The 14,332-nt window shown below is 42.1% G+C and overlaps 1 protein-coding gene across 1 annotated transcript; it reads left to right on the top strand.

Annotated features, from left to right (window-relative positions):
• The first annotated feature begins 9,364 nt into the window (after positions 1–9,364).
• Positions 9,365–12,670, top strand: pdyn (prodynorphin). The gene is made up of 3 exons (XM_088937663.1): positions 9,365–9,413; positions 11,002–11,148; positions 12,047–12,670. Exons 2-3 carry the CDS (start codon positions 11,026–11,028, stop codon positions 12,668–12,670), a joined length of 747 nt encoding a protein of 248 aa, XP_088793789.1. The 5' UTR covers positions 9,365–9,413; positions 11,002–11,025.
• Positions 12,671–14,332: the final 1,662 nt, after the last annotated feature.

Here is a 14,332-nt window from a genome sequence, read left to right as displayed (position 1 = left end):
CAGCGTCTGTTAACAAGCAAGGAGAGGACGGCGCATTGAGCAAACTAAAGAGTAGGAGGAGGTTGATCCGGGTGCTTTTCTCACCCAGCATCATTCTGATTCCCAGCAAGCACCAAAGGAACACAAGTATCGCACAACTGAGGAACACAAGTATTGCAGGAACTTCCGATTGTCATTGTCAAAATTGTCATCCGTTAACAATACATTTTCCAAGTGCAGGGATTTTCATACCTGGAAAACCAGTTGCATTAATATGTTCTATGTACAGGTAGATTCTGATGGATGGTGAACACGAGCAAAATGTAGGAACAAAAGGCCGAACACTGCTATAGTCTCAATGAAGACCAGTGAATTACAGCCAGTCTTTTCAGCACAGCAATAACACAGGAAAAAAGGTCATTCTTCACTTTTTTACCACACTGCCAGGCACTAATGTTAAAATAGCTGGTATATTTAAAACATTACATTACATTATCAAGACAGGATTCTTGGCTCTCTTCAGCATGACCCCTCAGACCCCATCACCAGCTGGATGTACCCCTTTGCAAAAGGCTATTTTCATATTCCTCTTGTAAAATGTATCCAAAGATATCAAATGTTACAAAAAGGAAAATGGTGGATGCAATGTTCTAAAACAGCTATAATCCTTTGCAGAGGATTTAGGTTTGAAGTTGAAATAAGCAGAGCTTTAGGAAAAAGTTTTATGAGAAATGTTTACATAAAAAATGCTTTTTTAAAAATGTATATATGTCATCATCAACATCTATCCTTAGAAGACTGTAAAATACTGATGTAAATAATTACTAAATTGGTTATATGACGAAATGCTTTAGAATAATCATTTTTTAACTGGCAAAATACCAATGGGATCTTAAAAGCTTGCATTAGCCTTTACATTTAAGCCTCACAAACATCCTCAATGGAAGAAATATATCTTTAGGTTACACATATCATGTTATCAAACAGCTGCACTGACCTAATATTCCTGAAAGACAGCCTGATAATTACAAGGAATAAGTAAAGATGAATATCTTTTCCTCAAGCAAGATGCAACATTTTTATTTTCATTATTGTGTAATATGTTTGAATTCTTGTTCAGACATGCTGGGAATCATAGAAATGCAATCAAATCTTCATAAGCAAACCAGATCAACACATCCTGCCCAATTTACAGGTGTCTAAAGAGGAGCTACACCAGCAACAAGTCCAGACTCTGGACTGGATGATGCGATGAATTGCAGAGAAGTTAAGAGATGAAAAAGTAAAGCTTTTGTTTATGTAAATGTAGATACTTTCATGTGATGGAACCTCTTCGATGAATGTCAGCGATGGTGAATACGACCTGTCACAATCGTAATCCCTCCTCTTAAGGGCGCTCCGGCTCTTTCACATTTTGCTGATTCTGTGCACCTGCCCCCAGTCCTGTCCCTCCTTATTTAAGCCAGGCGCTCTCACTACTCCTGGCTCTGCATTGGAAGTCAGACGCCCGGAGGTCCGCCAACCACCAAGTTGCCCTACGCCCGCGGCTTGAGGGCACAGGCCTCCTATCGGCGTCCTGACCCAGCTGAGTACGGGGCTCAGGGCGTCTGGCCTCATCATCCCGTTTTTATTTCCTGTCCCTGTACCGGATCCCTTTCCGGTCTTGTCTTCGTCTCAGATGGACCAACCGGATTTGAACCTTGGACTTCCCCTTGGACTCCCTTTGACTTGTTTGCCATGGTCACGCCCCCCCCCGAGCACCAGTTCACTGTCATCTTGCCCCCCTGTCTGTCAACCTGCCCTGATCCTCGTCGTCTCCTCCCCGTTGTCCTCCTCCACTCTCTTCCGGATTATACCGCCTGCACAGGGTCCAGCACTATGCATCGTTACATTACCTTACTGATTATGCTAGTGAGGCACAATGCCTTGGTGCAATGTAGACCACTTTATACGGCCCTGTAAACCAACATTTCCTTATTGTGGTCTCACACAGCAATTTAATTGAGCGCTTAACTAAATCTAGAACTTGGAACTAACTTGGTGCTTTTCGCTTTGTTTTTAAATTGTTTCTTGAGAACAAGTTTAAATCTGTAACTTTTGAGCAGCTTGGAATGGCAAGAAAAATGTCCATGTTAAGCATGTTATTAGCCTGGATATTAATTAGATATTAATTCAATTAAGCGGCTGAAAGCTCAGCTGAAATGATAACTGGCAGGCATTGGGGTAAGGGGTAACAGGAAGTCCATTGCAAAATCACCCACTAAAGACCCTTTAAAAATTTTTAATTGGACCAAATAGGCTGATAATGAGTTCAATGAGGTAATTAAAAGGCCGCGAGGAATTAACTCCGGAAGGCTTGAGGGGCCAGACTCTTGTGAGCTGGAGCTGTGTACCACTGCATCGGACTGGAGAGGAAGCTAACAGCCATCAGCTACTGAGCAGAGCAGAGCTTCCTGGTCCCAGTGTCTACTGGTTTAATTCCAGCTGAGCTCTCACTTAACTTTCATCCTTTCTGATTGACAGAACGTTGCAGGTTCTGAATGTTTTTTGTTTCCGAGATTTGGAAATCTTTAAAAGGTGGAATTTGACCAATGAAAGAGACATTAGAGACATTAGTGAGGCCACATCTGGAACCAAATTTGACCCAGGCAAAAAGCTTGACAGCAGAGCTCTAAAATGTGTTCAAGTAAACAGATTTATTTTCCAGCCCACTACACAGAAGTAGTTGATTCAATGAAACATAACTTAACGAACTACAAATGTCAGCTTCATTGTATTTCCAAACTGTTTGTCCAGACATTTCTGTAACAAAAAAAAATTACTTTGAATATCCTAGCCATTCTAGCACTAAATATCTTTAAGGTATTCCCAGGTTAAGGTCATTCTTTGCAATGTCTTTCTAGCTGTTATAATCGAGTGCAGTCCACAGGAGTTTGCCAGGAGAGAGACGTGACACTGTATTGTCAAGATTGTGCCTGCTTCCTGCTCATTCTTTGACGGAACACGTTCACAACTGAAGGTTATTGTCCAGTTCCATTTATTTTCATTTGCAGCTCTGCTTTCCACGTTTTCCTCCATACACTCTTTGTGATCAAGCACTATCTGTTGATACAGGATATATATAATGGCACAACAACAGAACAGGAGGAAGGGTCTGAATTTGTCCTTACTGACTCTTTGGGTTATGGATCTGAGGATCTCTTCCAGGCCTTTCAGGAAAGATTGCAGTGAATTTACTTGAATGACATGGAAGGACAACTCATCCCAGACACCCACAACTCTCAACGTCCAAAGAAGAGCTATGTCTTCTGAGTCCTAATACAAGTTTTTTTTGTTAAATATGTACTACTTGGGAAACATCCTGTTTCTTGCATCTGAATAAATATGGTGGTGCCACACCACAAGGTAGATTATGGAACATTGTAACTGGTCTGACAGATGCAGAGACTTACAACTGGTCTGTAGACATTCACAGAGCTGTAGAGATGAGGGCACTCAACTAAATTGTAATCTGACCAATCGAATTAGTAAATAATTTAGGTAACATTAACTGTTAAATGAAAGTTGTTTATCAATTATATCCTTTCAAACTCTACTGAACATTACAATTCAAACTGTCCTTTATAAACAGTAAATTTGACAAATAACTTCTGAATAACTCATCGTAAAACTGGGGTGTCCATGCTTTTGTGTGCAGCTGTCTGTACAGCAGCCCTGTAAACTCTATATTAACCACAACTTCATAGGAGGAATGAGTGTTTGGTGTAGAGCTAACACTGAGAAATAAGTATACTGTATCTCTGTCTTTATTGCGCTTACTGAAAAAGCTGTACTCCATAAATGGGGCGCTATTATTTTTCTATATACAGTACACATTGCATGTGCTGGCGGGGTATGTTGAATTTGTACTTTATCTGTATGATAATCAGGTTCCTCCTGAGTACTTAAATATGTTTGTTTTTCCTCATCCACACATACTTAATGATGTTAAGTTGTTTCGGATTGCTATATCACAAACAAAAATAAAACACAGCTAGTGCATTTTGTCGCACTGTTTTTATAGCTTGTTAATTTCTTAAATTGTCCTCGTAATAATGTCTTATAATAATGTCTCGCTTATGTCTTGGGACAACAATAAATTCTTTTCAGTTGTTCAAGCAAGCTACTTATCTGCCTCTTGTTAAAAGATTCTGGCTGTCTTTGCATTGGGAGACTATAGATCTTCTGAATTAATTAAATGATATTCAAAATAAACCAGATGATTACAAACTGATCAGAAATTGAGGAGTAGTATTCGATGTGTTCCATCCATCCATTTTCCAACAGCTTCTTCCAATTCAGGGGGATTGGGAGCCTGTCCCAGCATGCAAAGGGTGCAAGGCAGATGGGCATATGGGCACATACACTCTGGACGGGATGTCAACCCATCACAGAGCAGACACAGACACACATTCACACCAGGGTCAGTTTTACCAAAAGCCAATTAACCTAACAGAATGTTTTTGGAAATCGGAGCACCTGGAGGAAATTCATGCGAACCCAGAGAGAACATACAAACTCCACACAGATAGCAGTCCAGGACCGGGATTGAACCCAGGGCCCAACACTACCCACTGTGTCACCGTACCGCCCTCTGCGTGTTTCCATTTTTCATGTTTAAAAAAAAAAAAACTAAAAATGAACATTTCAATGTAAAATTCTGTCTGCAAGGAGCATTTTATAGATTGACATGTAATGAAATCGTGCCCATTGCTGGAAGAGACTGGGGCAATTGATTTTGGTTTTTTTTTAAATAATGTCATGAATCAGTGGCCTTTCTATTTATTTTACTATGCCTTGATAATACTACTACAACAATACCTTGTACAGAGAATGGCCTTGTTCCAGAGCAAAACGACAAAGCAAACTATACAATAAGCTTAACAAGACATCAGGAAGAAGAATAGGAATGTATGGTCGAGGTTGCTAAGAAACTGCTTATTCCTAGATTAGATCACCCTGAAAACAGAAAGATACATTACTTTTTTTTAAAAAATCAGGAACAACACAATATTTCAGTCATGTGCTGGCTTTAAATAATTCGACAGAAAGTATCCATTAATAATTTCCAGGAACACCTCACCTGTCTGCCCAGCATATTCTGCACCTCACCTGTCTGCCCAGCACGTCCTGCACCTCACCTGTCTGCCCAGCACGTCCTGCATCTCACCTGTCTGCCCAGCACGTCCTGCACCTCACCTGTCTGCCCAGCATGTCCTGCACCTCACCTGTCTGCCCAGTACATCCTGCACCTCACCTGTCTGCCCAGCACATCCTGCACCTCACTTGTCTGCCCAGCACGTCCTGCACCTCACCTGTCTGCCCAGCACGTCCTGCACCTCACCTGTCTGCCCAGTATGCCCAGCACGTCCTGCACCTCACCTGTCTGCCCAGTACGTCCTGCACCTCACCTGTCTGCCCAGTACGCCCTGCACCTCACCTGTCTGCCCAATACATCCTGCACCTCACCTGTCTGCCCAATACATCCTGCACCTCATCTGTCTGCCCAGCACGTCCTGCACCTCACCTGTCTGCCCAGTATGCCCTGCACTTCACCTGTCTGCCCAGCATGTCCTGCACCTCATCTGTCTGCCCAGTACATCCTGCGCCTCACCTGTCTGCCCAGTACATCCTGCGCCTCACCTGTCTACCCAGTACGTCCTGCACCTCATCTGTCTGCCCTGTACGTCCTGCACCTCACCTGTCTGCCCAGCACGTCCTGCACCTCACCTGTCTGCCCAGCACGTCCTGCGCCTCACCTGTCTGCCCAGTACATCCTGCACCTCAAATGTCTGCCCTGTACGCCCTGCACCTCAAATGTCTGCCCTGTACGTCCTGCACCTCACCTGTCTGCCCAGCACGTCCTGCACCTCACCTGTCTGCCCAGTACATCCTGCGCCTCACCTGTCTGCCCAGTACATCCTGCGCCTCACCTGTCTGCCCAGTACGTCCTGCGCCTCACCTGTCTGCCCAGCACGTCCTGCACCTCACCTGTCTGCCCAGTACATCCTGCGCCTCACCTGTCTGCCCAGTACGTCCTGCGCCTCACCTGTCTGCCCAGTACGTCCTGCGCCTCACCTGTCTGCCCAGCACGTCCTGCGCCTCACCTGTCTGCCCAGCACGTCCTGCACCTCACCTGTCTGCCCAGCACGTCCTGCACCTCACCTGTCTGCCCAGCACGTCCTGCACCTCACCTGTCTGCCCAGCATGTCCTGCACCTCACCTGTCTGCCCAGTATGCCCTGCACCTCACCTGTCTGCCCAGCACGTCCTGCGCCTCACCTGTCTGCCCAGCACGTCCTGCACCTCACCTGTCTGCCCAGCACGTCCTGCACCTCACCTGTCTGCCCAGCACGTCCTGCACCTCACCTGTCTGCCCAGTACGCCCAGCACGTCCTGCACCTCACCTGTCTGCCCAGCACGTCCTGCACCTCACCTGTCTGATTTTTGAACACCATCAGGCCCTGGTGATATTTTAGTTTTAGTCCATTCTAACCCCTGGAGAATGAGCATCACCTATAATAAAACTACCAGATACTGATGCATCTCGTTCTATAACACATGGCATGATGCTGACGTTTTTAATTCTTAAACCCTTTGTGAAATGTGCCTTTGACATGTTTATTTTTCCTTCATCACACTCCATTGTCAATCCCTTTCATCTCGTGATCTGTTTACTCCCACGTTCACATTTGTGTTACTGGGAAGCACGGGAGAAGTTCTTCCGTTACCTTTTGCCTCTCTTGCAATATGGATGGATGGATTTGAAGGGATTCAACAAGAAAGTCAATAGAAAAAGGTCTGTGATCAGGAGCCCACTAGAGGAAAAAATGTCTTTTCATCAGAAAAAATGACAGTCCTTTTCTCTTTTTTAAGTTTTTTGTCCAGATGAGTGCAAATGCATCTTTCATTGGATGTTTCATTCATGAGATTGAAGAACGATGATGTACAGGAAGCCATCAGAAGTTAACGTGCAAGGAAGGAGAGTGGCCCTCCAGAATATACAGAAGAGGCAACATTAAAGGACAGACGTACTGTACATAGCAGTTGCAGGTGTGCTTGATTGCTAAAGGAATATGGGTGGAGAAATGCAAAAGGCAAAAAAAAGCTTGCACTTTAAAACATCTTCCACCTCTGCCTGAGTAATAGTTCTACTGCATCTGACATAAAATACTCAAGAAAAAAATAATTGGGGAAAAAACATTGTTTTATGCATTTTATGAATTTATTTAAACAAAAAAGAATATAATTGCCTCAATAATTCTTGTTTGTAAAACTGAAGAGATGAGATTCAAATTGGTTCATTCCTAGAACAACAGAACTATAACATGCTATCTTGGAGAGTTATAATCAATCAATATTTTTGACAAATCAATATACTTTACCAAACAATATGCATTTTTCTTAATACATCAGTGAAGAATCTTATTTCAGATACAGAGTACTGTTCTAGTATCTAATCTAGTGGTGTTTGTTTAGAAAAAAAGAGTCATTTTAAAGCCTGATATTGCTTTTTAAAGAACAACGTTTAATTAACCCCCTTCACATTGTGAAGTATGATTCACATACTCTGCTGGGACATTCCAAATGATGAGTGGATGTAAAATGTGAAGTATGATTTTAAAAAAAATATTCCTTTACGCGAACACTTAGCCCCCATTATAAAATATAAAAATATTATAAGACTCATGGAACAGCAAGTTGCAGGGTTTGGTATACATTAAATATACCATAAATATATATCATGAATATAATTTATGTTCTCTTTTATCAGAAAAGTTTGCCTACGTACCTGAAACTTAAAAAATGAAATTATTAAATTAACTAGTTATGTTACAGTTTTTGTAAATCCCACAGAAACTGTTCTTTCAACATTGAAATTCTACTTATCTGTACAACAGAGAAATGCAGAATTTATAGTCCTGGTGGCCTAGACATGCTTACCTACATTACCATTAGAAAGTCCAGGATTAGTGTCAATTAAGGTCTGTGACATTGACACAACATGACATTACAGCTGCTAGACTGATGACAGTGAGAAATTCTACAGCTTTATGGCAAGTGTACACATATACTGTACATATACTGCATTTCTACATACCAGGGATATAGGTTTATATAGTTCAAAATTTAGAGAAACGACATATTGTTCTAAAAAGCTTCCTGTGTTCCACCATACGGTCGCTACTATAAATACATAGTCATCCATTTCTGGATACTTATTCCATAAATTCAAGGATAGGGACGTTGTGCTAATGGTCAGGTATATTAATGGAAACCGGTTTGTTGAGAAAATGCTGTTTGCTTTCACTGTGACGCGAGCCTGTAGTTGGTTTTTGGTCCTTGATAAAAAAAAAAGAGGCACGCTATTTTCTCGTATCGTTTGAAACAAACTCTCAGAGGATGGGGCGTGTAAGGTCTCCGTCTTTCCTGTACACATGGAAATATGTTCGGTGAATAAGATGAGCTCTTTCAGTATTATGTTGAAAATAATTATGCTTTCGTTTTCTGCTTTTAGCGTGCTTTCGAATACAGGAAATGTAACTTTTTACAACTGAGTTGACGACACAGAAAAGACTCGATTCTGTCGGAAGGGAAGACCCAATATTTATAGCTTTTAAGTCCCACTTTTGAAGGTTTTGACATCAGGTTTTAGAAATGATTAGTAAAAAAGACTATATTAAAAGGTTAATGATTAAACATTTAAGTGTAGTGAAAGTATAAATAATTGCAACAGGTTTAGATTCTCAATATTCTGTATTGGGTGTTTTTCCCTCTAAGAAGTATAAAGGCATTACCGATTTGTTTTGTTACTGCCTGAACGTCCAAACCTAATGTACTATATCATTCCTTACTGCATCGAGCATTTCCTCCATGCATTGCTTGACATAACAATAGAAATTCATTTACTCTCCCGTCAATACTAGTTAGACCCCAAACGATTAAAAATAATTAAATCTCCACCCCTATTATAATTAATGGCCAAAGCAATGTATTTATTTTTCAATCATGTCGGTCGGCGTGCACAAAGGCATTAAATTCTTGCCCTGCCAAGGCTGAGAGGGGAATGCGTGTGGGAGTGTGTGTGTGTGAGACAGAGAGGGGGGTGTGTGGGAGATTATTCATACAACCGATCATTCTTATTGGTCCAAAAGAAGAATCTATTCTGATGTCCCCCAGTGACACGACAGAGTCTCCGTCTTTATAAAGACGGGGAGCGGGCAATGGGATTTTAAAGAACCAAAGAACTGGGACTCATCATAACTTGACTCCTCAAGATGCACTAGGAGATTAAATTAAAGCAAGAAAAGAAGGAAACTCAGAAGCTGCAGATCAAGTGGCAGAGGTGAATCCGTTGGCAGGTGGAAAAGCACTAATTCGTTCACTATTGCTAAGGTAACTATTTCTTTACCAGATCATTTTTTTATTTGATAACGCATTATATTGGCGCAATATACTGCATTTATTATTATAATAATAAAATATAAAAAAACAGTATTGGCAGGCAATTAGGCTGTCCTAATGTTCTTCTTGCACTTTAAATGCTTGACTTTTTGTTTCTTCGGCTGCTATTACTTCTGGTAAACGTGTTATCGGACAACGTCTGGGTTTGGGAATAATCGCCTTATCTTCTTTTGCAGACGTGGTCATGCAAACTATTTCGAGACATTATAGGACAATAACAGTTTGAAGACGAGCCCATTAATATAATGGCTAAGAGCGACTGATGCATTGTTGTAAAAAATAATGTATTAATACGGGGAAATAGTGGGTATTTAAATGCAAAACTAGCCAGGACGTACCTTTAATTAATACTTAAATAGGCTACGTGTGTTTGTGTATAAACAGTACCTGCGTACGAGCAGCATTTTATATAGAGAAAATCATACTATTCAGGCTGAAGACGCGCGTAGCTTTACCATAGAGAAAAACCCACACTAATTAACACTTAATTGCAATCGTGATTGTTCTGTAATTGGCTTGATCACCTCTGCATTTGTGAACTGTGATTTGGATAAGACTGTCATCACTACCATTACGCTACCTCTGTAGTTACAGTAAATACATTTGAATTCTATAATTAGACTGGAACTACAATGTTTTTGCTGACAAGTTCTGTTAGGCTCAGTAGAGAAGATATACATAAGGGAAAACCTTTCGTGTATGTATATTGTATAAAAGATATAAGAGATTATAGAAACATGGGAGAACATCGAGTAACGATGTAAATGTTCCGTAAAATAAGTCTTATATCCCGACCCTTACGATCGTATTATTTTATGCTTATAAGACAACGATAATCAGAGCACTTTACACTACGGGAAATGTATATTGGGTGTAACGACAAGAAATACTCGTGCTGGTGTAATAAAGGAAAAAAAAACATAAGATTGAAATGTGGCTAGCGCACACTGGAAGAGCAACCCAAGTTCTGCGCAAACAAATTTAAAGAGTAAAAACTGATTAACTGTACAGATAATGTATCCTGTTTTGTAATATCAATGTATTATAAGCTCAATTAAAAGGTTACGGTATTTTATATTGTATACCTTTTATGTAATACATATTATACAGCAGAAGTAGCATATACGATGTACACCTACGCCAGTTTCTTGCATCTAAACGTTCGCAATAATTGTAACGAGTTGGATTAGGTGAGGGTACTTACGGTCGGGCGTTTTCATACGGTGATTTGATCTGCTAAACGCTGCAATGTTATCAAGAGCGCAAACTGACGCCCCAAATTTACGGTGTGAAGGCAGCGCTGTGAGACGGGGCTCGCGTTGAAGACGTGCTCCGTACAATAAGTACAACTTTTTAAAAAGCCATGTCTATAAGCCGAGCTACATGCGATCTTAAATAGTGTAGAGACTGTGAACTGGTCATAATGCGACAAGGATACCTTTTAGGTATGCGCTGTCTTTGTTTCCTCATAGTGCACTGTGCTAACCGTTCTGTGCTGGGCGATGTCTTTGCTTTTCAGCCATCGGGAGAGATAACGTTAAGAATGGAGTGGTCAGTGTTGGCTTTGGTTCTCTGTCTGAGTTTGCCATCCTCAGTCCAAGCAGACTGCTCTTCCCAGTGCTTAACCTGTGCTCAGCAGATCCCCAATGTCAACATCAACAGTCTGGTAAGACAGCATTAACTGTCCAGTTTACTTCGGGTGGTTGGGCTGCTTTCTGAAATACAACGTGACAGGGCGTTTTTGTTTCTTTGATATGTTGAATCACTCTTGGAACACCAAACTGAAAAAAAACATTCACCAACTCACGATAAATTATTTATTTTGTGTGCACATGCTTGTTTAGTCAATCATAGGCATGTATTTCCATTCCATTCACAAAATAAAGGTCTGCTTTTTAACGCCTTGCGCTCTGTGTAGTCAAGCTGAGCCACGTGGGACCGGAATGGGTTGTATCAGTCAACATTTACTGGACAATTTCTGTTCACATCAGAGTGTTTTTAAAATATAATCTTTGGTTATGTGTTAAACACACTTCGGTGTTTTAATCCCCTTAGCCAGAAATGAAGATTTAAGAATTTAGGGGTTTTGAAAACAGGACTCTTTTTAGATGGGGACAACATCGATTACACACGTTTCAGCACCATGGAGAGTTACATCGGTTGGTAAGCGGCTAAACCAGGTGAAATGATTTTGTACAAGTGTTACGTTTCTGTTGTTGTTGTTAATTTGATCAAAGATGTTGTCATCGTATAAAAACAAGTCACGTAATATAACTTCAAGAAATACTGCCATGTGCCCCCCAAATATTGTGAAACAGGAGCGGTGCATAGATTGACATCAATAACAAAACTGCTCCAAGTACAAATATGTTCGAGAAACTATAACTTCGGGAATTCTAAAGAAATTCATCGCGTCAATGGCGTTAGCTGGTTGTATCGGTGTGAAGATGAACAGACTTAACAGAAAGAAGCGTAGTTTCGGCATTCTGTTCAACGAACTGGTAAGTTAAGGACTCGAGGGCGCATCGAGTATATGTCGTGTTGACCTTATTTTCTACTTTCAGGCTTGCACGTTAGAGTGCGAAGGGGCTCTGGCGTCCACCACAGAATTAGAAAAATGCGAGAAAGCCCTTCAGATGTACTCCGCCGGTTTGACGGAGAACGAGCCGAGCAGAGCGGACAAAGAAGAGAAGGACTACTCCGTCGGCAACTTAGTCAAGCGGTACGGCGGATTCATCAAGAAAGTCGACAAAAACAAAATATTCAGTAGCTCCCCGGCGCGAGAAAACGCACACCTCAAAGGCCTGCTGGCCAAGAAGTACGGGAATTTGCTCCGGAAGTTTGGAGAACGAGACGCGCCCGAGCTGCTGCAGGACAGCCAGGTCGGCGACGGGACGTCGGAGGACGAGGAGGTGGTCTACAACGACGACGCTGCCGCCCTGAACGAGGTCAAGCGCTACGGGGGCTTTCTGAGGAAATTCGGTCCCAAGAGAAGCCACGACTCCGCCGAAGAAAGCAGCCAGGAAGAACTGCAAAAGAGATATGGAGGGTTCATGCGGCGAATTCGACCTAAGTTGAAGTGGGATAATCAGAAGAGATACGGTGGTTTTCTAAGGCGTCATTTCAAAATCTCTGTTCGGTCAGATGAAGAGCCTAGCTCATATTCCTACGACGGTTTCGACCTATAGATCGTGGGAGCCGTCACTGAAAATGACTTAATGAACTTCTAATGCAGATGCTCTGGAATTTTCACTTTCACCCGTAGCTCGTTTTTCATTTTCTTCGCTGGTAAGACCCGACGCCAGGCGGTTGCACTGGGGTGTGTGCAGGGAGCTCTCCTTAGCTTGTCTATCACTTCTGAAAACCGACAAAACAGTGACACTTTCATTGTATCTGTGAAACGAGAAGCGTAGGCCTGATCTGTATGTTGCCAAACATTATTCTATTCTTTGATGCTTGTTTAATAAAAAATAATAAAAAAAATAAATGCAAGTTCTTCCTGTGTCCGAGTTTTAAAGAAAATGTTACCTTTCGAAATGCTAAAAGTGTCGAGAATTCAGATGAAGATAAAAGATACCGTACAGTCTCCCTTGGCTGCACACAAGGTAATGACAGTGCAAGCCATTTTCACAATATCAATCCATCAAGGTTTATTTATCAATGCACGACCAGCACAACATACAGCGGGGTTGTCGGCAATGAAATGCTTTACTCTGCTTTTACCACACGTGTACCATAGCTCAGAATTGAGTTTAACCACGATTTCTTTTGATTTTATGGCACCTCACTCTGTTTTTATCACAATACACAAGCTGGGGAGCGGGGGACTCTTTTCTGCACGATAGTTTCGCTATTGCGTCTTCAAGGGTCTCCTCCTCGCTGATAGCTGAGCGTACTGGCGCAGTCTGGCTGCCATCGCATCATCCAGGTGGGGCTGCACACTGGTGGTAGTGGGGAGTCCCCATCACCTGTGAAGCGCTATATAAGTGTAAGCTATTATTATTATTATTATTATTATTATTATTATTAGAGGTGCAGCTATGTGCAATCCCGGGCGAAGAGTGGACGCTGTCACCAGATCTGTCGTTTAAATACAGCAAGCACAGCGCGTTTCTCCCATAGAGACAGGCATTTTCTCTTCTACAAACCATACTACTAAATACTACTGTTTTCAGCTGACTCCCAGGAACAACAGGTATCTGTCCGCATGTACAGTATATCACAATTCAAGGGAAGTCACTTCAGAGACACAGCACAATGTTCCAATTGTGATCTTTTTCTTAAACCTAACTTTCTATACTGTATTATCAATAATATCAATATAACGACATTTTGGCAACCCACTCCGTAAGGAGCATCCGTTGCGCGTACCACGCCCTGTACCCTAAAATACAACTCCTGCACCCCGAATTCTGCTTTCACAAGCCAGTACGACAGTTTTAGTACGACTCTCAAAGAGTTTAAAGGGGAAGTGAGATTACTGGAAAATGAATAAACTACTTTGACCGGGACACCATTCCGGTCTTGAAACATCAGTCATTTTACTGTTCTACAAGGATGTACAGTACTGTAGCGCTCTCGGGTTCACGTGGATATGCGCCCTCGCCGCTGACGCCTCAGGGACTATGCCACCCATCGGGACTCGAACCCGGGCCTCCGGCTTAACTCAACAAGGACCCAGCCAATTGAGCTAAAGGGAAATCTCCCTTCAGCCCGACGGCTGCGGTCCCTGCTATTTATTAACAGCCTGCAATGGTTGCCGTATACATTACAGTACAATATCTAATGATATTGAAATGTGTTGGTATTCTAGCCAGGCCTTTAGTGTACATCTGGCTCCCCCAGCCGCT

This window comes from Atractosteus spatula, chromosome 19 (genome assembly GCF_055471065.1).
Source record: "Atractosteus spatula isolate fAtrSpa1 chromosome 19, fAtrSpa1.hap1, whole genome shotgun sequence".
Classification (NCBI taxonomy): Eukaryota; Metazoa; Chordata; class Actinopteri; order Semionotiformes; family Lepisosteidae; genus Atractosteus; species Atractosteus spatula.
Note: the sequence above shows the minus strand (reverse complement) of the source record. Positions and strands in the feature narration are given on the sequence as shown.

Excerpts from the sequence above, each read along its gene's own strand:
- pdyn (XM_088937663.1), top strand. The coding sequence starts at position 11,026 with ATGGAGTGGTCAGTGTTGGCTTTGGTTCTCTGTCTGAGTTTGCCATCC. Across the intron at positions 11,149-12,046 it reads ATGTCAACATCAACAGTCTG|GCTTGCACGTTAGAGTGCGA; the intron begins GTAAGACAGCAT and ends TTCTACTTTCAG.